General features: G+C 41.4%; 1 protein-coding gene across 2 annotated transcripts in view; it reads right to left on the bottom strand.

Moving 5' to 3' along the window:
• Positions 1-1,282: 1,282 nt before the first annotated feature.
• The window catches only part of LOC133608689 (calretinin-like), a 67,314-nt gene continuing 43,828 nt past the window's right edge, over positions 1,283-24,768 (bottom strand). The window contains exons 5-11 of one of the 2 annotated variants that reach the window (XM_061964146.2): positions 24,540-24,596; positions 23,321-23,398; positions 12,593-12,648; positions 12,484-12,523; positions 9,085-9,138; positions 1,856-1,927; positions 1,283-1,780 (exon numbers count right to left, since the gene is read on the bottom strand). In XM_061964146.2, coding sequence (XP_061820130.1) covers positions 1,664-1,780; positions 1,856-1,927; positions 9,085-9,138; positions 12,484-12,523; positions 12,593-12,648; positions 23,321-23,398; positions 24,540-24,596 — 474 coding nt within the window. In that variant the 3' untranslated portion in view covers positions 1,283-1,663. The remainder of the gene's footprint in view (positions 1,781-1,855; positions 1,928-9,084; positions 9,139-12,483; positions 12,524-12,592; positions 12,649-23,320; positions 23,399-24,539; positions 24,597-24,768) is intronic. The other variant, XM_061964147.2, reaches the window with a different exon arrangement.

Here is a 24,768-nt window from a genome sequence, read left to right as displayed (position 1 = left end):
ACTTCCCCCTCTTGTATTTATGTGTGCATTTGTACAATCCACAAAGTGTGTGTGTGTGTGTGTGTGTGTGTGTGTGTGTGTGTGTGTGTGTGTGTGTGTGTGTGTGTGTGTGTGTGTGTGTGTGTGTCAGTAGTGCTGTGATGGTGTGTGAACGAGAGGAATGCTTCAAAAATAGTGAGTTTAATTAAAGATGAAAGTGCTGATGATTAATTGATGGAAGATAGACTGCTCCATAATGTAGAAATGTGTATATATATATATATATATATATATGTATATATATATATATATATATATATATATATATATATATATATATATATATATACATATATATATATATTTGTATATATATATATATATATATATATATATATATATATATATATATATATATATATATATATATATATATATACGTTAGGTCAGGAAACAACACAGAGGCTATTTCATCCCTACAAGTCTTCAGGGGAAGAGCGGTAAATCCCCTGAAGAGCAGAGAAACCTGCAAAACAGGCTTGTAGGGATTAAATAGCCTCTGTGTTTTTTCCTGACCTAACGTATATTCCGCTCTACCCCGGTATTGAGCACTGTATAACGAATAAACCACAGAAACCTCAACTATATATATATATATATATATATATATATATATATATATATATATATATATATATATATATATATATATGTATGTATGTATGTATATATATATATATATATATATATACAAATGTATGTATATATATATTTGGGCAGGGGTTCTTTCTATATAGCAGTCAAGAAAGGTAATAACTGAAAGTGTGTTGCAAATGATACTAATAGATTTATATTCCAAAACCTAATTCCAGCATACTGTGTGTATAAGATAGCTTTCTATATGACACAGAAACAATTGGTGTGATTGAGGTACACACATGTATAAAGTAATGCAAGTCAAGTTGTCTACTCATGTTTTGCCGCATTGTTGGTATTCATGTAGCAGGAATGAAACAATCCCACCCCGCGCTCACGCGGTTTTTGCCCACTCGGCTCACTTTTATCTAAAAGTGTCACAAAAGCTTTTGCTGCATGAAAAATGGAGGAGCTCCAACTCGGCTGCGTCCCGCTTTCTGTTAGCCGGAGATTGGACAGTGAAGTTGTATCACTCCTCCTGCCGCCGTGCTTATCTTCCTGCGCTGGAACTTTAATCTGCGCTCCATTCCTCTGGGATGAAATGATTTCCTTGCACATTGCATTGTTACAAGGTGAAATAATCCTCCTGCATGGCGCTAGAGGAGAATTTGGAGCAGGAGACTGTTGTTATATTTATTCATTCTCTCTGTAATATATTTAATTGAACAGTACAAGCCTCATGAAATAAACAAGACGGCATTGAATTGAAGTAAAATAAATAGAACACATGAACAAAAGTGTTAAGTGGGGGCGGGGACATAGATGGATGAATGTAAAACTGCATATACATATTAAAATGGGTATTCAAAAATAAACAAGTACACAATATTGCTAGGGCTATTTCACTATGTAAAAAAGAAGCTTAAACATCAGGACCAGCAGTTCACTGTGTGCTTGTAGGAGCACTTTTTGTTTTCTCTCTAGCAGTGTAAGCGGGGTTAAAGGTCACACATGCACAGGTAGGAAGGAGGCAATGGGGGCAGGCGTCTCACAGCGTGGAGTCCCGACAGAGGACGATCTCCAGTTCGGCGCGAAATAGTTTCCCTCCGTCTGACAGAGCCATGATGCTTTTCTTGTAGCCTGACAGTCCTGTTACTTCCACATCCTGTCAACATGAACTCTGTTAGTCCGGGGGGCGAAGGTGAGTGTGGGGGGGTGTACATCTCACTGTCACTATTACCATTTTGTTCTTGTCACAGAGATCCTTCAGCAAAGCATCCAGCTCCTGCTCGTCTATGTAGCCGTTACCATCCTAATAGATAAACACATGAAGTGGATTCTCATTAGTTATGCAGTGTTTATGAAGAATCCACAGCTGTGCTGAGGGCAAAGGACAAAAAAAAACATCTGGATGTACCGATGAGCTTAGATGCAGCACCCAGTTTATTCCAGTATAAAGCTGGAATATAACTTAGAGGACTCAGTGTACAGCTAGCAAGGGCATATAAATAGGTTTAACATCGGGGTAGACACATACTGTATTAATTAATCGTTGGAGCAGAAATATATATACTGTACATTAGAGGTGTGAATCTTTGGGCACCTTACGATTTGATTCGATTTAGATTTTTGAGGTGACGATTCAATTCAGAATCGATTCTCTATTCAACATGATTCTCATACTGTATTTGCTATATAAATTGTAATAAAACCTTTTCAAAATAGGTTACATTTTACAAAAGCTCCTCTTGGCTGCTGACGTACAACTTATATAGTAAGCGAAGTGTTGGCCTAAAAAAACGTCTCTTTAAAAACATATGTTTATAAATGTCTTCACAAAAATCACAGAATGTTAATCAATCTAATAAAAGAAAATAGAGCAACCCCAACTCCAACCCAATCCCAGCTTTACAATACAGTACTCAGTATAAAAATGTACCAAGCAATTGAGAATCCATGCAAATACAATACTTATTAAATACAAAACTAAAAAAAAGGAAAAAACAACATTTGTTTTTTTAAAAGGCAAAAACATCAATAATAATAATAATAATAATAATAATAATAATAATAATAATAATAATATAAATTATAGTTGCTTAATATTTTTTAATCCAAAAATGTATTCTTAAAAAATATTTTCTGTTTTTTAATTGATTCTTGAAAATTAGGAATCGATTTGAAATCAGAATAAAAAATATTGCAATTTGGATGCAAATTGATTTTTTGAGCCCCCTTACTATAGACCAGTGGTTCTCAAATGGGGGTACGCGTACCCCTGGGGGTACTTGAAGGTATGCCAAGGGGTACGTGAGATTTTTTTAAAATATTCTAAAAATAGCAACAATTCAAAAATCCTTTATAAATATATGTATTGAATAATACTTAAACAAAATAAATGTTTAGAATTAAGTTCATGAATCCAGATGGGTCTCTATTACAATCCCCAAAGAGGGCACTTTAAGTTGATGATTACTTCTATGTGTAGAAATCTTTATTTATAATTGAATCACTTGTTTATTTTTCAACAAGTTTTTAGTTATTTTTATATCTTTTTTTCCAAATAGTTCAAGAAAGACCACTACAAATGAGCAATATTTTGCACTGTTATACAATTTAATAAATCAGAAACTGATGACATAGTTCTGTATTTTACTTCTTTATCTCTTTTTTTCAACCAAAAATGCTTTCCTCTGATTAGAAGGTACTTGAATTAAAAACATTTTCACAGGGGGTACATCACTGAAAAAAGGTTGAGAACCACTGCTATAGACCACAAAACATTCACAAAATGCTATGTTACATTAACCGTTTTCTTGTCCCAAGTATTAATACCCCCCGCGACCCAGAGAGGGACAAGCGGTAGAAAATGGATGGATGGATGGATCATTGTTATCACGTAGCGCTTTAATCAACTTGGACATGATATTGACCAGTTGCAATGGAATCCTCTTCCACTTTTCCATGATGACATCACTGGTTGCAGTTCTCCACCTTCTGCTTAATTGTGTTCAGGTCTATACTACACCTCTCGATCATCTTCACCTTCAGCTTCCTCAGCAAGACACTTCTCATCTTGAAAGGGCTCCCTATCATGTTAGGAACCTGCCATTTAGCCAGTGAAGGGATTATGCTCTGTTTCAGAATAAAACAGTACATGTTGGAATTCATGTTTCCCTCAGTGAACCACGCGCGGATAGGCAATTTATTTCATCCGCAACCGCGTCAGAAAGTCGTCAACCATCCGCCATCCACCCGATGTAACGTTTGATCAGAACTGCACCCGCCCGCCATCCGCCCGCACCCGCCCGTTGTTATATATCTAATATAGACGATGCAAGGCATTAGTGAGGCATACCTGCCAACTACTCCGGTTTTCCCGTAATTCGTACGGTTTTCATCAACCTATTCCGGGTTACGGTTGCAGTGATAAAAAATACGGTTTTTCATTAATTAAAAAAAAAAAAAGGGTGAAAACTACGCGAATTGCACCTTGTGCAGACAAGATTTTTCGATCGGACACGGAGGAATTAGCGATGTAAAAGACCACGTTGGGACAAAAAAACACAAGTCTAATGCCGTTGCTAGCGATACAAGTGGAAAACTTTCAACGTTTTTCGTCGCCCAAACAGATTCTTTGGATGTGATAAATGCCGAAGTTTTATTTACGGAGGCAATAATTGAGCATGGATTTCCAATCGCACTGGCTGATCACATGGGACAGTTAAATGTTTGTAATGCAACCTTTAAAAATCATTACGCGGTGATCGCGGTCCCAAAAATAAACTTTTCTTGCATGATAATGTCCAGAAAAATTCGCTTTATATTACTATAGAGTCCTTTTAACGAATGAGTTTGATGGTTTATCACAAACCTTAAATGAAAGAAGTCCTTTGTTCTCCTGCACCATGCATATGCGCTTTGGCCTTGCTTCGTGTTTGGTGCGCAATCCTGTCGGCTGTATTTCACAGCACGACATACTGTTAAAAGTGTTTATACTATTTATGCTTTCAAGTCCAAGTTGAAGAAATCTTGTTAAATGTTGACAGCATAACTACCAAAATACAGAAGTATGTCCTTAATATTTTTGCAGTGCTATTTCTGTTGAAAAGTTCAAATGATTACATTAGAGATGTGATGTGCCACTTTTCAAGTGTCTGATGGCTTAAATTAATTTTCATTAATTTTTCATATTTTGAATTCTTTTGAAAGGCTTACAAAAAAACTACATTTGAATTGTAATTCCATGCTATTGACAGGACTATTAATTTTAATGAAGTTAGCTTACCATGTTTACAGTATGATAATTGTGATAGAAATGTGAATTTTAGGCACAGAATATTTTTTACAATTGAACAAGGCAGTAGATTATACGAGCTTGGACAGAAAGTTAATGATGACACCAATTTTTTTTTTTATGGAATTGTTTAGTACTGTTTTACCATTTGTTTACTGTAAAAAGTGTTTATACTGTTTATACTTTCAATTAACAAATTGAAGTCTTGTGAAAGGTTGACAGGATAACTGGCATTAACTGTCAAAATAATTTCAAACTATTGAAGTTAGCTTACAGAATAAACATGCCAATCAACCCATATGATTTTTGCTGTAATATTTTTGTTTTGAAAAGTCACTGTGACTGATAGAAAAGTGATGGTTTTAGCAACATTTTAACCTGTCTGAATGCTAATAATCATTTTGCGTCGGGGGGCGAAGCCCTGAACCCTCCACCAGGACTTTGTCCTGGACCTACCGGGGCCTGCGGCCCTTGGACCCTGGCTACTAGGTTTTTCTGATTTCAAAAGTTGGCAGGTATGGTGAGGTTATAAAGCTTTTGCCTGTTAAAGAAAGGAGACTGATCCAATGCAGTACAGACTTTCGCGTGCCACGCTGTCACGACCCAGACGCACACCAGTGCGCAATCATATGGGAGCCGCGCTGAGCGCACCTCCAAGCGCGTCTCGCTGCCGGCGACGGCCGGGTATATGGGCCCGACGCTCCAGCGCCATCCATTTTCAGGGCTAGTTGATTCGGCAGGTGGGTTGTTACACACTCCTTAGCGGGTTCCAACTTCCATGGCCACCGTCCTAGCTGCTGTCTATATCAACCAGGGTGAGCCCCACCCCTTTCGTGAGCGCACTGTGCGCGGAGTGACCCCTGTTACGCGCCCCCGGCAACAGGGGTGGCGGGCAGGTAAGCTGCGCGGGCGGAGCGCGCGGAGTGACCCCTGTTACGAGCCCCCGGCCACGGGGGTGGCGGGCAGGTAAGCTGCTTACCTGCTGCGCGTGACGCCGGCCGCGGCGAAGGCGGACGAGGCGGGGTGTCGGTGCGGTGGGCGCGGTAGTGACCCTGGAGGTGCGTCGGGCCCTTCTCGCGGATCGCCTCAGCTACGGCTCCCGGTGGGGCCCTCTCGGGGGAAGGGGCCTCGGTCCCGGACCCCGGCGAGGCGTCCCTTCTCCGCTCCGTAAAAGTGTCCATCTCTTTTCTTTTTTTTTCTTCTGTTGTGGCATATGCAGCAGGTGCCTGCTCGTTTTTCGTATGTGGGTAACAACATTTAACTATGTATATATATTTCCGAATTGGTTTAACTGCCACCGGCAAAAAATAATAATAAAATAAATAAAAATAAAAAAATCTAATTAATCCGCCCGACCCGACCCGCGCGTGGATAAAATCTTATTTTTTCTAATTTCATCCATCCGATCCGCGGATAATCCGCGGACTCCGCGGTTGTGTCCGCAAACCGCGCATCTCTAAACCACGGCTCCCCATTGCTGACAGCATTCATGCAGCCCATAACTTGACATTATGTCACTATGATTGGCTGTACAGTAGTCAAGACACATTTATCTCGCTACTCATTTGTACTGCCCACTACGGGGTACGGGGCATGTGTCCCCCAATATTGGAGACAGATTAATTTGTCCTACCCAAAAATGTACTGTACTACAGAGAAAAAAAAGATTGTATTTAGAAATTTGGAATAGGTATTTTAAAAAGGTGTGAGGTATCACACGTATTTAGTTTTGTTTTTGTTGTTCTTTGCCACCGGTGTCAAACTCAAGGCCCGGGGGACAGATTTGGCCAGCCACATAATTGTATGTGGCCCGCGAATGCCTGGAATTAATATGCATTATTAAAGTACTTGATCTTTTCTTAATAAATGTACTCTTTTTTCCATTTTGACAGAGAAAAACATATATACTGTACGAAATTGCATTTCTTTTAAACTTTACCATTATCCAATATTGCAACAAATATAATATTACTGTGTCATACTTCCCAAACACTTTTTAGTCAAAATTAAAATTAATACCTAAATATCTGCTTGACTTACGATTTCAATGCGAGTTATCCATCAAATTGTAGACTGTAAAAATGAGAGATTTTACGGTAAAATGTACAGTAGTTATTTACCGTATTCAGCTGTAAATTGAAAATACTCTACCATAAAATTATGTCGATTGAGCTGGCAGTTTTTTTTTTACCGTAAACTCTACAGTTGTTGTTCTTACGGTGCTTTAGTGTAAATGGAAAAATAGTTATACAATTTACATTAAAAAAACTGGCAGCTTAGTTGTCAGAATTAAAAAAAAACCTGCAATACTGTTTTGCCATTTACAGTAATATGTTCTAAAAATCACTGTCAATTTTACAGTAATTTTTACAGTACTCTGCAGCATCGCGTGGACATCGGGGGCGGTACCACTGGATTGGCAGACCGGGGTGGTGGTTCCTCTCTTTAAGAAGGGGAACTGAAGGGTGTGTTCTAACTATCGTGGGATCACACTCCTCAGCCTTCCCGGTAAGGTCTATTCAGGTGTACTGGAGAGGAGGCTACGCCGGATAGTCAAACCTCGGATTCAGGAGGAACAGTGTGGTTTTCGTCCTGGTCGTGGAACTGTGGACCAGCTCTATACTCTCGGCAGGGTCCTTGAGGGTGCATGGGAGTTTGCCCAACCAGTCTACATGTGTTTTGTGGACTTGGAGAAGGCATTCGACCGTGTCCCTCGGGAAGTCCTGTGGGGAGTGCTCAGGGAGTATGGGGTATCGGACTGTCTGATTGTGGCAGTCCGCTCCCTGTATGCTCAGTGCCAGAGCTTGGTCCGCATTGCCGGTAGTAAGTCGGACACGTTTCCAGTGAGGGTTGGACTCCGCCAAGGCTGCCCTTTGTCACCGATTCTGTTCATAACTTTTATGGACAGAATTTCTAGGCGCAGTCAAGGCGTTGAGGGGATCTGGTTTGGTGGCTGCAGGATTAGGTTGCAGATGATGTGGTCCTGATGGCTTCATCTGGCCAGGATCTTCAGCTCTCGCTGGATCGGTTCGCAGCCGAGTGTGAAGCGACTGGGATGAGAATCAGCACCTCCAAGTCCGAGTCCATGGTTCTTGCCCGGAAAAGGGTGGAGTGCCATCTCCGGGTTGGGGAGGAGATCTTGCCCCACGTGGAGGAGTTCAAGTACCTCGGAGTCTTGTTCACGAGTGAGGGAAGAGTGGATCGTGAGATCGACAGGCGGATCGGTGCGGCGTCTTCAGTAATGCGGACGCTGTATCGATCCGTTGTGGTGAAGAAGGAGCTGAGCCGGAAGGCAAAGCTCTCAATTTACCGGTCGATCTACGTTCCCATCCTCACCTATGGTCATGAGCTTTGGGTTATGACCGAAAGGACAAGATCACGGGTACAAGCGGCCGAAATGAGTTTCCTCCGCCGGGTGGCGGGGCTCTCCCTTAAAGATAGGGTGAGAAGCTCTGCCATCCGGGAGGAGCTCAAAGTAAAGCCGCTGCTCCTCCACATCGAGAGGAGCCAGATGAGGTGGTTCGGGCATCTGGTCAGGATGCCACCTGAACGCCTCCCTAGGGAGGTGTTTAGGGCACGTCCGACCGGTAGGAGGCCGCGGGGAAGACCCAGGACACGTTGGGAAGACAATGTCTCCCGGCTGGCCTGGGAACGCCTCGGGGTCCCACAGGAAGAGCTGGACGAAGTGGCTGGGGAGAGGGAAGTCTGGGCTTCCCTGCTTAGGCTGCTGCCCCCGCGACCCGACCTCGGATAAGCGGAAGAAGATGGATGGATGGAATTTTACAGTAACATTCTGGTGACTAAACTGCCAGTAAAACCACTTTTCAATTTATCGTGAACAAAACAACACTATATATTTTTAAATTCTGCTGTCAGTTTTTTTACTGTAAAATCTACAGATTTATTTAAAAAAAACATGTATAATAATCAAATATGTAGGTAAATTTATATAATATTTGCTGTTACAAGTGGCCCTCTAATGTCAGCCATAACTGATGACTCAATGACACCCCTGCTCTATGCCCTTGCTGGGACCTCACAAATGTTATTCTAGATTAATAGACAACATATAGTATAAAATCCTCCACATATTTTCTTTAGATGTCTCATTACTGGATTCATTAGTCAGGAAGACATGATCCGCTTTAACATAAACAACAAGTGTTTTTCACCTTATCATAGAGTGTGAAGAGGGAGTCAAATTCCTTGACGGTGAGCCTGATGCCCTGTGCGCATTAAAGAGGGAGAAAATGGTTATAAGCCGGAGGGACATTTCTAGAGAGCAGTAAAAGCCACAGCAGAGCCAACATCTGATATTAATCCATGCAGATTATTATAACTGGGACTAGCGTTGAATTAATCCCGATCAGACGAGCTAATCCTCTGACAGAATGGAATTGTTGATCTGCTCTCACAAACTGGAGTGTGTATGCATGGGAACATACCATCCATGTGGAGGATCACCTTTAGGCCTATGGGAAAGATTAACATTGACACCGTGCAACAATCTTTGAATTTTTTGCATAGTTATAACAAAATAGGGTGTACAGTATGTTAGCGATCATATCTTGAAGGCAGAGGATATGCATTAAAGTGAATGGATATGTTTAGTGGGATTTTTAAGATAACTGGAATTAGGGTCTCCAGCAGTAAGTAATTACCTGATTTTAAGTATAGCTCACCAAAGGGTCAAACTAGAATATTTGCCTAAGCTCCTTTTTTAATACAACTGTTCAATTTGGACATTGTGCCTCCAGTTAATGACAAATTATCACAAAATAGCATAAAGAAAATGTTTGGGTGGGGTCTGCTTTGTAAATAAAGTACAATTTAAATGTTGCCAGTCATGAATAAAACACAAATAGCCCACCTTATTTTTTGGGGGGTCAAATTAGCTCTAATGGTATTGCCCTATTTTTGATGTATATGATATTGAAACAATGTGCTGCAGTAAAAAAAGTCAGGCTTGGTCTAAAATAAATGAAACATTTAATTTAAATATAAATGCATTGTGGACGTTTTTCCACACATACATTGCATTTTATTATTTGAATTTATTTTTAAATTATTTTAATAGTCTAAACAAGGAGAAGAAAATGTGTTTGGGTTGAGTTTTTTCTTCAATTGTCCTGATAAATAAATAAATAAATACATATTAAGTAATCCCTTGTTTATTGCTTTTAATTAGTTCAGGGCCTGACCATGTTAAATTATTAATTATAAATTTATTATTCTCAAAGATAGAGCATCATAAATGTGTTTACAACATTATAAATGGGTGTTTTAACATCATGAGAGTCCTCTATACATGAAATAACACTCCTATAGTCACATTTACACTCATTTAATCTAATATAGTAAGGCTGTTTGAGGCTGAGCCAATCAGTAGCCACAATACTGAAAAGTGCGCTCTGATGTATTTTCACTTACCGCAAACTTTGAAGCGTGATGTGGCTGATTTCCTTAGGTTTATTTCTATTTATTTTTTATTTAAAGGGGAACATGATCACCAGACCTATGTAAGCGTCAATATATACCTTGATGTTGCAGAAAAAAGACCATATATTTTTTAACCGATTTCCGAACTCTAAATGGGTGAATTTTGGCGAAATAAACGCCTTTCTAATATTCGCTCTCGGAGCGATGACGTCACAATGTGACGTCGCATCGGGAAGCAATCCGCCATTTTCTCAAACACTGAGTCAAATCAGCTCTGTTATTTTCAGTTTTTTCGACTGTTTTCCGTACTTTGGAGACATCATGCCTCGTCGGTGTGTTGTCGGAGGGTGTAACAACACGAACAGGGACGGATTCAAGTTGCACCAGTGGGCCAAAGATGCGAAAGTGGCAAGAAATTGGACGTTTGTTCCGCACACTTTACCGACGAAAGCTATGCTACGACAGAGATGGCAAGAATGTGTGGATATTCTGCGACACTCAAAGCAGATGCATTTCCAACGATAAAGTCAAAGAAATCTGCCGCCAGACCCCCATTGAATCTGCCGGAGTGTGTGAGCAATTCAGGGACAAAGGACCTCGGTAGCACGGCAAGAAATGGCGGCAGTTTGTTCCCGCAGACGAGCGAGCTAAACCCCCTGGATGTCTTGGCTCACACCGTCCCGAAGATGATCAAGAGAAGAATATCGACCCTAGCTTCCCTGGCCTGCTGACATGAGGGTATGTCTACAGAATATATTAATTGATGAAAATTGGGCTGTCTGCACTCTCAAAGTGCATGTTGTTGCCAAATGTATTTCATATGCTGTAAACCTAGTTCATAGTTGTTAGTTTCCTTTAATGCCAAACAAACACATACCAATCGTTGGTTAGAAGGCGATCGCCAAATTCATCCTCGCTTTCTCCCGTGTTGCTGGCTGTCGTGTCGTTTTCGTCGGTTTCGCTTGCATACGGTTCAAACCGATATGGCTCAATAGCTTCAGTATCTTTTTCAATTCCGCTTTCGCTACCTGCCTCCACACTACAACCATCCGTTTCAATACATTCGTAATCTGTTGAATCGCTTAAGCCGCTGAAATCCGAGTCTGAATCCGAGCTAATGTCGCTATAGCTTGCTGTTCTTTCCGCCATGTTTGTTTGTGTTGGCTTCACTATGTGACGTCACAGGAAAATGGACGGGTGGTTAAAATCAGGCACTTTGAAGCTTTTTTTAGGGATATTGCGTGATTGGTAAAATTTTGAAAAAAACTCCGAAAAATATAATAAGCCACTGGGAACTGATTTTTAATGGTTTTAACAATTCTGAAATTGTGATAATGTTCCCCTTTAAGCATGATATTCAGCTTTTCTTCTGCTTCCCTATTGTTATTGGCTTCTGATTGGCTGTAATGACATTTTATTTTCTTGCTTAGAGCGCCAACTTGTTATGACAAGCAGTAGTAAGCTTGTAAAAGTGTTTTCAGAAAAACATGTTATTAGTTTTTTGTAACTTCAAAGCTTTTGAGTGACAGCAATGTCACAATCTCACATGCACCAAGCGAGTGAGCGGATGAGACACGTCTTAACCGCTGGTTTATCATTCCTGTGTGCTTATGTAAATTATTTTGCGTGGTGTCAAAAGTATAGAGGAAAAACAGCTAGTCAGAAAAGTAACTCTTGTTATGTAAATGTTTTTGTGTTCCTTCTTGAGGATCCTTGCTCCTTTTATCTGTCAATTTACGATTCAATTGTTGCACAATGTTAAATAAAGACAAAAACAACATTGTCTCTGGCGGGCAATTTGTGATTTTGAGACCATATTTGTGCGTGTGAAAACCCTAATTGCATCATCTCGCTAACGAAGAGACAAACAACAACCTTCTAGGCAGACGTAGTAATATTATGAAACATGATTACTACAGGATTTAAAGTAACCATGCATTTGTGTCAATGTGCCATATGTCCATTCAGCACATTATTGACATTTAATCCTCTTGTAGGGCTGAATCGTGTTATTTCTAACGTCTGCTCTAGTTCTTTGCGTCACACAAGATGTTTTAGTCACTCAACAGTAACCATTAATGAATTCATATCAAAGTGTTTTCATTAGGATCCTAATGTGTGTATTATATTACCTGAAATTTCAGCAAGAAGTTCTCCTGCACGGGCAAGAGCCTGCAGTGACACAAAGTGTTAATGTTGTCTTTATGAGGGGTTTCTGAGGTTTATGAATTAAAGACAAACCTTGCCATCTCAGAAAGACCCAACTTCCCATCGCCATTCAGATCAAACATCGTTAGCTGCAGGGAAAGAGGATTAACAGAGAATGTTATCAGGAACCGTAGACAGCAGCCGCTCTACATTTATGTAACATGTGTGCATTAGGAAGTGCTTCAAGTGAGCACACGGTGATGCCTCAATCAGTGTATTGGCTTTAGGATATCCAATACGAGCGCTGAATAAAGAATACCTGCCTTTTTACATGAATAAAACTCAAGTTGACAACATAAGAGGAATAATAAACAATATGTTTATTATTGTGCTTGTAGTTTGCAGTGGTGTACGATTGCAATGCATGCATGAAAGGGGCAAAATATGAAAAATGCCTCTTGATATGATGCATTGCAGTTCTACACCACTGCATATGCACATATTGTTAAATTCAGATTAAGTTTACACATTTGATACAATTCTTGTCAACTGTCACACCGCGGTGAGGGAAGTCTTGTCTTGGTTTTTTCTGTCTTGTGATTTACATGTTTTATTTTGAAAAGCAACTCCTCTTGTTTCAGATCACGGGTCCTTCCTCTTGTGTCACCAGTCTGACGTCATTCCTGACCCTTGATTGTTTCCACCTGTTTCCCATTACCCTCATGTTCTTTATAAGCCCAAGCCTCCCCTTGTTCTGTGCCAGATTGTCTCGAGCTTTCGTGCCTGTCTTGCGTTCCATGTCCCTGTTCATGTCCATGCCTTGCCTTGTCTCACGTCTACGTCCTTGCTCCCAGAAGATCCCACGCTGTAATTTTGAATTGAGTTTTTTCCTCCCTCAGAGCGATTTTTGTTATCCTACCTTTTTCTACCGCAGTGGTGAGTTATTATTTTTCCTTAAATATTTTTTCCTCAACGTTTGTTGAGTGATTTTTGTTTACATTGATTAGAGTAGTTAAGTTTTATAGTCGTTATTTTCTTCCTCCTGTTTGGAGCGTTTTTTTCGGTTTTTCCCTTTTGGAACATTTTGTCAATAGTATTTTTGTATTTCATAGTAATTGAATTTACTCGGCTCTGGAGGCTTAAAGAGTATTTCAAAATAAAAGCTTTATTTGGAATCACCTCTCTGCATCTGAGTCCTTTCCTCCGTCCAAGCCTGACATTACAATCTGGCCAGTATGGACTCAGCAGAGAAAGGACATTTTTCCGCCGCCATACAGGATCAGGAAACACGCCTCTCACGCCAAGAGGCTTTCCAGACGGCTATGGCCGAGCATATGGCCCGACTAACCACCCAGCTGCAGGAGATGGCCATGCGGATTCCTCAATTCGCCGCATCGGCACCCGTACCTGTCCAACCACTGCCTACGTCATTCGCCGGAGCCGGAAGTAAATTGGCACCTCCAGCAGGTGAAACAGGACAAAGCAAATCATTTATGATAGACTGTTCAATTCATTTTGAATTTAATCCTCACGCCTTCCCCACTGAGAGAGCGAAGATTGCTTTTATGATGTCGCACTTGACGGGTAGAGCCAAGGCCTGGGCTTCCGCCGAATGGGGCCGAGGTTCAGCGGTATGCAACTCACTCACGGATTTCCAGACTGCACTACGAATGACATTTGATCCTGTCACCGACAACCGAGAGAAGGCACAGGAGCAAGGTCGAGACTCGGTTTGTGATTATGCCATCCGATTCCGCACGCTATTGGCAGAGAGAGGGTGGAACTCCGCTGCTCTTTATGACACTTTTTTGAAAGGACTGGCCGTCCCTATTCAAGATCTACTTGTCCCACTAGACTTACCTGCTGGGTTGGACGAGATTATTGCGCTCGCCGTCCGTACCGACAACAGACTCACGCAGCTCAGACGACATCGGAGCGCACGAACCTCCACCACGGGAGGAGCGACACATTACCAGACGCAACACGGACCGGATTTCTACACCACTCCACCTGAGTCGAGTCGTTCCAGCCTTCTGATGGAAGGTGAGGATCCCATGCAGCTGGGGAGAGCGCGGCTGACACAGGAGGAACGCCAAAGACGACAGCTAGAAGGAAGGTGTTTCTACTGCGGGGAACCGGGTCACCTCGTCGCCACCTGTCCAATTAAACGACCCATAGGAGTGAGTCTACCAACTACTTCTACTCCTAATAAGCGTACCCTCACCAGGATTCAGGTAAAACATCACACAGTCACAAACATTGGGGCGCTCATTGACTCAGGGGCAGACGAGAGTTTGATGGACTGGTCTTTGGCTGCAAAATTAGGGATCAAAGCTGAACCATTAGCTCGACCAATTAGAGCTAAAGCTCTTGATGGGAAGGAACTGTTCGTAATTTCTCATGCCACAGAACTCATCCGCATAAATATTAAAGACCATGAAGAAAAGATTCGCTTATATCTATTCAAAGCCGCCTCACACACTTTGATTTTGGGACTACCTTGGCTGTTTCAACACAACCCCCAGATAGACTGGAGGACAGGTGAAATTAAAGCATGGGGAAAGGACTGTATTAATGACTGTTTTTTAGGCGCTACACACAAAAAAAGTGTAGCGCAAGTCAACCTGTTTTCTGCAAACCCCACCACAGAATCGGAGTACCCGGACTTGAAATCCGTACCCCCATGCTACCACCAGCTACAAGAAGTCTTCAGCAAAACCAAAGCCATGTCTATTCCTCCACACCGTCCATACGACTGCGCCATTGACTTGATCTCAGGATCCAACATACCCAAAGGTCGTCTGTATTCTGTTTCCGGTCCAGAGAGGACGGCCATGAAGGAATACCTCACAGCCTCATTAAAAGCGGGGCTGATCCGTCCTTCGCAGTTACCGACTGGCCCACTCCTGATAGCCGCAAAAGGGTTCAGCAGTTCCTAGGATTTGCTAATTTCTACAGGAGGTTTATTAGAGGTTTTAGCACTATAGCGGCCCCTCTCCATGCCCTCACTTCCACTCAGGTACAATTCCAATGGACTCCAGAAGCTGAAAAGGCATTCCAGAACCTAAAACAGCGTTTCACTTCGGCTCCTATTCTCACCATGCCAGACCCGCAACGCCAATTTGTGGTGGAGGTGGACGCCTCCAACGAAGGAGTCGGAGCCATCTTATCACAACGATCTGAGAAGGATGGCAAGATGCACCCCTGTGCCTTCCTATCTAAACGTCTGTCCAAGGCAGAGAAGAACTATGATGTCGGCAACCGTGAGTTGTTGGCGGTCAAACTCGCCCTTGAAGAATGGAGAGGGGGGGCCGATCTTCCGTTCATTGTCTGGACAGACCATAAAAATATAGAATACATAAAGAAGGCTAAAAGACTCAACTCTCGCCAGGCCAGGTGGGCACTTTTTTTTAACCGTTTCTCTTTCTCTCTCTCTTACAGGCCGGGGTCTCAAAACGTCAAGCCAGACATCCTGTCTCGACGCTTCGACCCCGAGCTTGTTGCCAAGGAACCAGAAACTATCCTTCCACTGTCCCGTGTGGTTGGAGTGGTTACCTGGCAAATAGAAGATGAGGTGAAGCAGGCAAATGGTGGAACCCCGCCACCTAGTGGGTGCCCAGGTAATCGCTTGTTTGTTCCGACTGGGTTGCGCTCACAGGTGATCCATTGGGCTCACACCTCCCCGCTTTCATGCCACCCGGGAGTACGGAGAACGATGTTCGCCATCTCTCGGCGATTTTGGTGGCCATCCATGGAACCGGAGGTTCGGGAGTATGTGGAGGCATGTTCGGTCTGCGCTCGGAACAAGACATCATCCGGGTCCCGTATGGGTCTGTTGCAGCCCCTACCTATTCCCTCCAGACCGTGGTCCGACATCTCCATGGACTTCGTCACGGGGCTCCCGGTCTCTCAAGGTAACACCACTATCCTAACTGTGGTGGACCGTTTCACCAAAATGGTGAGATTTATTGCTTTGCCTAAGTTGCCCTCCGCCAAGGAGACGGCAGAAATCATGATGGACAATGTTTTCAAGATTCACGGCTTCCCGAAAGACATTGTCTCTGACCGGGGGCCCCAGTTTGTATCACGGTTTTGGAAGGATTTCTGCAGACTCATCGGAGCTAAGGCCAGCCTGACCTCAGGCTATCACCCGGAGGCCAACGGCCAGACCGAACGCCTCAACCAGATACTGGAAACCAACCTCCGGTGCCTGGTGTCCCAGAATCCCTCTACATGGAGTAAACACCTGGTCTGGGTTGAGTATGCTCACAATGCACTACCTACATCTGCCACAGGGTTCTCTCCGTTTAAAACTGCTTATGGTTTCCAACCTCCAGTCTTTCCAGACAATGAGCCGGAAGTATCGGTCCCCACGGCACATGCCCTGGTCCGACGCTGCCGACGCATCTGGGCAGCAGCTCGTCAGGTGCTGATCCGACAAAGAGACCGGATGAAGAAGACAGCGGATCGTAAAAGGAAACCCGCTCCTGCATATCAGCCAGGGCATAGAGCAGGGGTCCTCAAGTACAAATCTTGAAGGTCCACAAATGTTTTTTTGAAACAGGCTGGGTCCGTTTATTATCGGTCAAGCTTATATAATAGCAGGAGGTAGGTAGTTTAACATTTTCTTAAAATTAACAAAAATAAAATAAATATCCAATAAAATACATGAAATATTTTCTTTGAAACAAAAATAAATAAGAACTTTGAAAAAATGTGTCCTCTGCATTTGACCCATCCCTTGATCACCCCCTGGGAGGTGAGGGGAGCAGTGGGCAGCAGCGGCGCTGCGCCCGGGAATCATTTTTGGTGATTTAACCCCCAATTCCAACCCTTGATGCTGAGTGCCAAGCAGGGAAGAATGCTGGTATGAGCTTTTAAACATAACCCGTTAACTGCTGCCAATCAAATGGTGAATAAGATACTCTTTAGGGTTCATATGTTTGTAAATCTGACTGTGTTGAAGTCAGTGCCCCACCAGCCATCAACCTCACCGCACGTTACTTCTCTGTTGCTATTTGTTGTTGTGTCATAGATTTAACAAAAATCTTGCTTGATGTTTCATATGGCTTTTTCAGCCTCGTGATTTCTTTTTTTCTTAGCTCTGAATCATGAGGAAATGTCTCTTCAAATTCGCGGTGCTCTTTCAGATAGTGACGTTTCAGATTTTCACTTTTCACCAGAGCAATAGTAGTGTTGCATAGTAGACACATTGGTCTGGTACTTGCAGTAGGTAGGATGAAAACATATTGCTCTGTCCATTCTTCCTTGAAACGTCGGTTTTCCCTGTCCACCTTTCTTTTACCAGCCTGAGCCAACTTGGAGCATGCCATTGTGATTTGATTCACATTCAGTGACTGACAAGTGAACAGTTAGCGAAGTAGCGATACGAGACAACTGTGTGCCTGCAGCGAAAGGTTCCATGCACTGTGCACATGTGTATGACCCAGGTGGTAACAGCCTATCAGCGCGTCGTTGTGAAAGAGATGACAACCCATACCCCGGAATTAGCCAATCAGAGTGGCGTTCTCTCGCTCTCACTCCGTCTCTCTCTCTTTCTCTCTGAGAGAGAGAGAGAGAGAGAGAGAGAGAGAGAGAGACGGAGTGAGTGAGACACGAGAAGTGTAAACGAAACGTGGAGATATTTGACTAAAAACAACAAAGAACGTTGACATGCGCTAGCGATAACTCACAAATAAATACAATTATTATATTTTTGTATAATAATTATAATTATAATAATAAAAAAAACTTTTTTTTTTTTTTTACTATAATTCGTGCTGGGTCCGGACGGACACGTCGCGGTCCGCCTGTTGAGGATCACTGGCATAGAGTATGGCTCTCGACCAAAGACATGCGACTCAAAGTACCATCCAAGAAACTTGCACCACGATTCATAGGTCCATACTCCATCACCAAAGTCATCGGACCCTCTGCTGTACGACTCCGTCTGCCCCGATCCCTGCGTGTATACCCAACTTTCCACGTCAGCCGAGTGAAACCCGTCAAAGTAAGCCCGCTGGTTCCAGCCACCACGCCCCCTCTACCACCCGAGATGATTGAGGGCGGTCCTGTTTACAAAGTAAAGAAGTTGTTAGCAGTTCGCAGCAGGGGCCGGGCAGACAGTACCTGGTGGACTGGGAAGGGTACGGACCAGAGGAGAGACAGTGGGTGCCTTCTCGGCATATCGTGGACTACACCCTCATTGAGGATTTCAATAGAAACCATCCCGGACAATCTGGGCCGTCAGGTGTCGGCCCTAAAGGGAGGGGTACTGTCACACCGCGGTGAGGGAAGTCTTGTCTTGGTTTTTTCTGTCTTGTGATTTACATGTTTTATTTTGAAAAGCAACTCCTCTTGTTTCAGATCACGGGTCCTTCCTCTTGTGTCACCAGTCTGACGTCATTCCTGACCCTTGATTGTTTCCACCTGTTTCCCATTACACTCATGTTCTTTATAAGCCCAAGCCTCCCCTTGTTCTGTGCCAGATTGTCTCGAGCTTTCGTGCCTGTCTTGCGTTCCATGTCCCTGTTCATGTCCATGCCTTGCCTTGTCTCACGTCTACGTCCTTGCTCCCAGAAGATCCCACGCTGTAATTTTGAATTGACTTTTTTCCTCCCTCAGAGCGACTTTTGTTATCCTACCTTTTTCAACCGCAGTGGTGAGTTATTATTTTTCCTTAAAGATTTTTTCCTCAACGTTCGTTGAGTGATTTTTGTTTACATTGATTAGAGTAGTTAAGTTTTATAGTCGTTATTTTCTTCCTCCTGTTTGGAGCGGTTTTTTTTCGGTTTTTCCCTTTTGGAACATTTTGTCAATAGTATTTTTGTATTTCATAGTAATTGAATTTACTCGGTTCTGGAGGCTTAAAGAGTATTTCAAAATAAAAGTTTTATTTGGAATCACCTCTCTGCATCTGAGTCCCTTCCTCCGTCCAAGCCTGACAGTCAACCAGTGAGGTAGACTATTACATTATTTTGTGTCTAACATGTTATATCAGTCAATCAAAACATTATTTAGATAGTACTCTTCATATCCAGGCAAGTTGCCACACAAAGTTATTCAAATCAATTGAACAGGGGGAGAAAATAAAACGCACACACAGCTACATTGACAATAACAAGATATGGCACTGAGGGTTGAGGAAAACGCCTCCTTTGAGGCGTTCACACAGGAGAATAACTAAAAATTATTCATGTAAAATGTAAATAATGTACTCTAAAAATATATACACAAATACAATTAAAAATTAAAAATTAAAAATATATTAATACATAAATAAAAACAAAGTAGTAAGGGCAGCACAGTGGAGCAGTGGTTAAGGCTCGTGCCTCAAAGCGAGGGTCTAGGGCAGGGGTCACCAACCTTTTTGAAACCAAGAGCTACTTCTTGGGTACTGATTAATGCGAAGGGCTACCAGTTTGATACACACTTAAATAAATTGCCAGAAATAGCCAATTTGCTCAATTTACCTTTAACTCTATGTTATTATTAATAATTAATTATATTTATCTTTGTGGAAACACTGATCATCTTCAATATGATGCTACAAGCTTGACACACCTATCTTTGGGCAGTTTTGCCCATTCCTCTTTGTCCATTTCTATTTACAGCACTTCTCAAGCTTCGTCAGGTTGGATGGGACGCATCGGTGCACAGTTTTTTTCAGATATCTCCAGAGATGTTCAATCGGATTTAAGTCTGGGCTCTGGCTGGGCCACTCAAGGACATTTACAGAGTTGTCCTGAAGCCATTCCAATTGATATCTTGTGCTCAGGGTCGTTATCCCGCCGAAATTTGAACTGTTGACCCAGTCTAAGTTAAGAGCATCCTGGAGCAGATTTTCATCTAGGATGTGTCTATACATTGCTGTATTTATCTTTCCATCTATCCTGTCTAGTCTCCCAGTTCCTGCCGATGAAAAACATCCATGATGCTGCCACCACCATGCTTCACTGTAATAATAATAATAATAATAATGGATTAGATTTATATAGCGCTTTTCTATACACTAGACACTCGAAGCGGGCAGAGAGAAGTGAGAACCCATCATTCATTCACTCCACATTCACACATTGGGGATGGTATTGGTCTGGTTTCCTCCAAACATGACGCCCGGCATTTATGCCAAATAATTTAATCATTGTCTCATCAGACCAAAGAATTTAGTTTTTCATGGTCTGAGAGTCTTTCAGGTGCATTTCGACAAACTCCAAGCGGGCTGCCGTGTGCCTTTTACTAAGGAATGGTGTCATGTTTGGATTAAATAAATGTAAATGTGACTATGGGAGTTTTATTTCATGTCGAGAGGACTCTCATAATGTTAAAACCCCATTTAGAATGTTGTAGACACATTTTTGATGCTCAAGCTTTGAAAAGATTACAATTATAATTAATCATTCATGGGAATTACTTTACCATGGTCAGGCCCTGAACTATTTAACAGCGATAAACAAGGGATTACTTTAATATTTATTTATTTATTTATGAGGACAAGTGAAGAAAAAACTCTACTATACAGGTCAATTGGTGGATTGCTGCAGAAATGGTTGGCCTTCTGGAAAGTTCTCCTCTCTCCACAGAGGAATTCTGTAGCTCCCTGACTCGGGCCCTTCCCCACCGAGCGCTCAGTTTGCACGACCCGCTAGCTCTACGAAGAGTCCTGGTGGTTCCAAACTTCTTCCACTTATGGATGATGGAGGTCAATATGCTCAATGGGACAGCAGATAAGAAGTTGAAACATAAATCCACTGAGCTCACCTTTGAGCTTCATGGGAAAGGCTGTGAATACTTATGTACATATGATTTCTTAGTTTTTTTATTTGTAATAAATTTGCAACAATTTCTGGAAAAAATTTTTTTTACAATTGTAATTATGGGGTATTGTGTGTAGAATGTTGAGGACAAAAATAAATGTTTTCCATTTTGGAGTAAGGCTGTAACATAACAAAATGTGGAAAAAGCAAAGCTCTGTGAATACATTCCAGATGCACTATATTTTTCTGTGTTCTGTATCATTTCCTGTCCTGGTGCTCTTATTTTGGTTGTACTTCCTGCTGAACTTCTTGTTTCCTGCACCATCACCTTGTTTAGTTTCCTGCCAGCGCACCTGTTTTACTTTTCTAATCAGGTCTATGTAGATGCGCCTGTTGCTCCTTGCCTGTAGCGCAGAAGCAGAGGTGGGTAGTAACGCGCTACATTTACTCCGTTACATCTACTTGAGTAACTTTTGGGATAAATTGTACTTCTAAGAGTAGTTTTAATGCAACATACTTTTACTTTTACTGAAGTATATTTATAGAGAAGGAACGCTACTTTTACTCCGCTACTTTTATCTACATTCAGCTCGCTACTCGCTACTAATTTTTATCGATCTGTTAATGCACGCTTTGTTTGTTTTGGTCTGTCAGACAGACCTTCAAAATGCCTGCCTTACTGGTGACGTTTCACTTCGTTCCACCAATCAGATGCAGTCACTGGTGACGTTGGACCAATCAAACAGAGCCAGGTGGTCACATGACCTGACTTAAACAAGTTGAAAAACTTATTGGGGTGTTACCATTTAGTGGTCAATTGTACGGAATGTGTACTGTACTGTGCAATCTACTAATAAAAGTTCCAATCAATCAATCAAAAGTGTGAAGGAAAAAAGATACTTTTTTATTTCAGCCGTACATTCTGTCAAAAGCCTAAAGACTGACCGCACATGAGGACGTTCCTGTCTTCACAATAAAAGTGCCGCTCCATCGCGCCTGCGCTTTCAAAACAAGAGTCTCCGAAAGCCAGCGCAAACAAGCTAGCAAGCTACGGAGTTTGACGCCAATATATTTATTGTAAAGTATATAAAAACGAATATGGAAGCTGGAAACTTTCATGTGGTATTAGACAGAAAGGAGGAACTTTTATTCTCCTCCATTTGAAAACGTGGACGTTATCATCACTACTGTCTGATTACAATCAACGCAAGTCATCAGAATCAGGTAATACACCAACTTATATTCTAGTCTTCATGAAAGAAAGGAATCTATATGTGTTAAACATGCATGTATATTCATTAAAACACCTTTAACATGTAAACAAAAACAGCAAAATAAATACATATAAATGATATACTGTATACATCAATGTATATGTATCTATGTATATATATATATATATATATATATATATATATATATATATATATATATATATATATATATATATATATATATATATATGTATATATATATATATATACATGTGTATGATATGAGTGTGTATGTTACTCATCAGTTACTTAGTACTTGAGTAGTTTTTTCACAACATACTTTTTACTTTTACTCAAGTAAATATTTGGGTGACTACTCCTTACTTTTACTTGAGTAATACATCTCTAAAGTAACAGTACTCTTACTTGAGTACAATTTCTGGCTACTCTACCCACCTCTGCGCAGAAGTACCGTATTGCCATTCTGTCAGTGTGCATGGGTTACTCTGCTGCTGCTACTGCCTTGCACTAGCCTTTAGTTTCTGCTGTTTTATGCTATCTAAGTAAATACATAAAGGTTTTACCTGTATGCTGGCATCTGTCACTGCATCCTGGAGTCATGCCATCAGCCAATATGTGCCACCGTGACAGTGTGCCTTTAACCCTTTTTTTTTAAGGTTTTGCAGTTAAAGTTTCCAGGATTTAAGATCATAGTTGGAGATAGAATTTAATGCAATGCCATCTGGTAATGATGCTTGATTAAAAATACAAGCTGTGAAACGAATTCCAATGTTGTTGTATTTTCCTAAATAACAGAAAACAATGGCATGTTTTTGCCAAATGATACTCACAATAGTGTGTGTGTACTCATGGAGCTTCTTGTCATCATAGCTTCTGTTAGCTTTCTTCAGCAGGTCTGTCAGAAAACCCTGAAGATATTTGTCAGTCAGTGAATTCATCATGTAGAGCAGGCATATTCAACTCGATTGTTTTGAGAGTCAAATTTCCAGAAAGCTAAGGACTGGGTGCATAACTTCTCCCTTCACTGTTTGTCTTATTCTGTAAAATCCAGAGAACCAGTGTCCTTTACTGTAGAAGTAACATTTTTGTCAATTTGTTTGGTCAGAGTTACGGGAGCGCTCTGCTGTTTTAAAAAAACGTATGCAAAAAAGCTAGTCAAAGATCATGTTTAGGACGGTACTCTAGTGTTTTAAAAATCTGCTGCAAAAATGTGAGTCTCACAAGTTTTTTTAACTTAACACGTGGGCCATCAGTTGAAAAAGAGAGGACCTAAAATGGAACCATGGGGAACACCACTAGTATAACTAAAGATGTTTAACAAATGATTATACAATGATCTGAAGTAAACAAACAGTCACACCTTAGTTACATAAGTCACACTAGGAAAAAACATTTTAACTGACAAAAAGCGGTTTTCATGTCATTGCAAGGATCTGCCAAGTTCCACTATGCAACTGGAGCACTAAAGTGTTTTTAGAAATTTGCTGCAAAAATGTTTATCCCTCAAATTTTGAGCTAAACTCGGAGGCTTTTATGGTATGATCGCCGTGCCAGATTTGGCCCCTGGGCCACCAGTTGAATAGCACTGAGGTAGAGAATTTACTGATAATTAAGTAGTCAACGCTACCACTTAAATTATATGTACATTAATGCCGTCAAACAAATAAAGCTTTTGATCAGTGAAGAAGAGGTCCTGACTGGATGTTCCCACAAGAAACTGCAACAGAGACAGTAGCACCAAATTATGACCCTACATAATGGTTGAAATCAGTAGTGTGAAACAAAGTAAAGTTTTAACCAGAAGAATCTCAGGGTCGCTCTGTAGATTAATTCTGTTTATCACGATTCACTTTCATTCATTGTTAATCTATATTGATCATGTCACATTTTGCATGAGCAAAGAGACAGAAAAAGAATTAATTATACATGCACTTGACGTGTTTATCAAGCACCTTAAACATCATGTTTTGTTTTATTCTAAACAAACATTTATCCAAATGAATGTGGACCTGTTACTCCTTTTGTGTCAACAATGTAATACTGATTTACCTTCAGTTCATTTGACTCGATATATCCACTGCGGTCAGTGTCATACCTCCGCCAGGCCTGCAGGGGAGAAATGAAGTTAGACTACAGACTCGGCAAACACAACAACATTTCTAAAACAGTCTTCAAACGAGGAGAGGCAGCAAGTCTGGTAAATTGTATATACAAGTGAAAGGTTGGCAGCCATGAGATTTTGTTTAAATATAGAATTTGTCCAAGATGGATGCCTAAA

The sequence above is a fragment of the Nerophis lumbriciformis genome, linkage group LG06, assembly GCF_033978685.3.
Source record: "Nerophis lumbriciformis linkage group LG06, RoL_Nlum_v2.1, whole genome shotgun sequence".
NCBI lineage: Eukaryota > Metazoa > Chordata > Actinopteri > Syngnathiformes > Syngnathidae > Nerophis > Nerophis lumbriciformis.
This window is presented reverse-complemented; position numbering and strand designations above follow the sequence as displayed.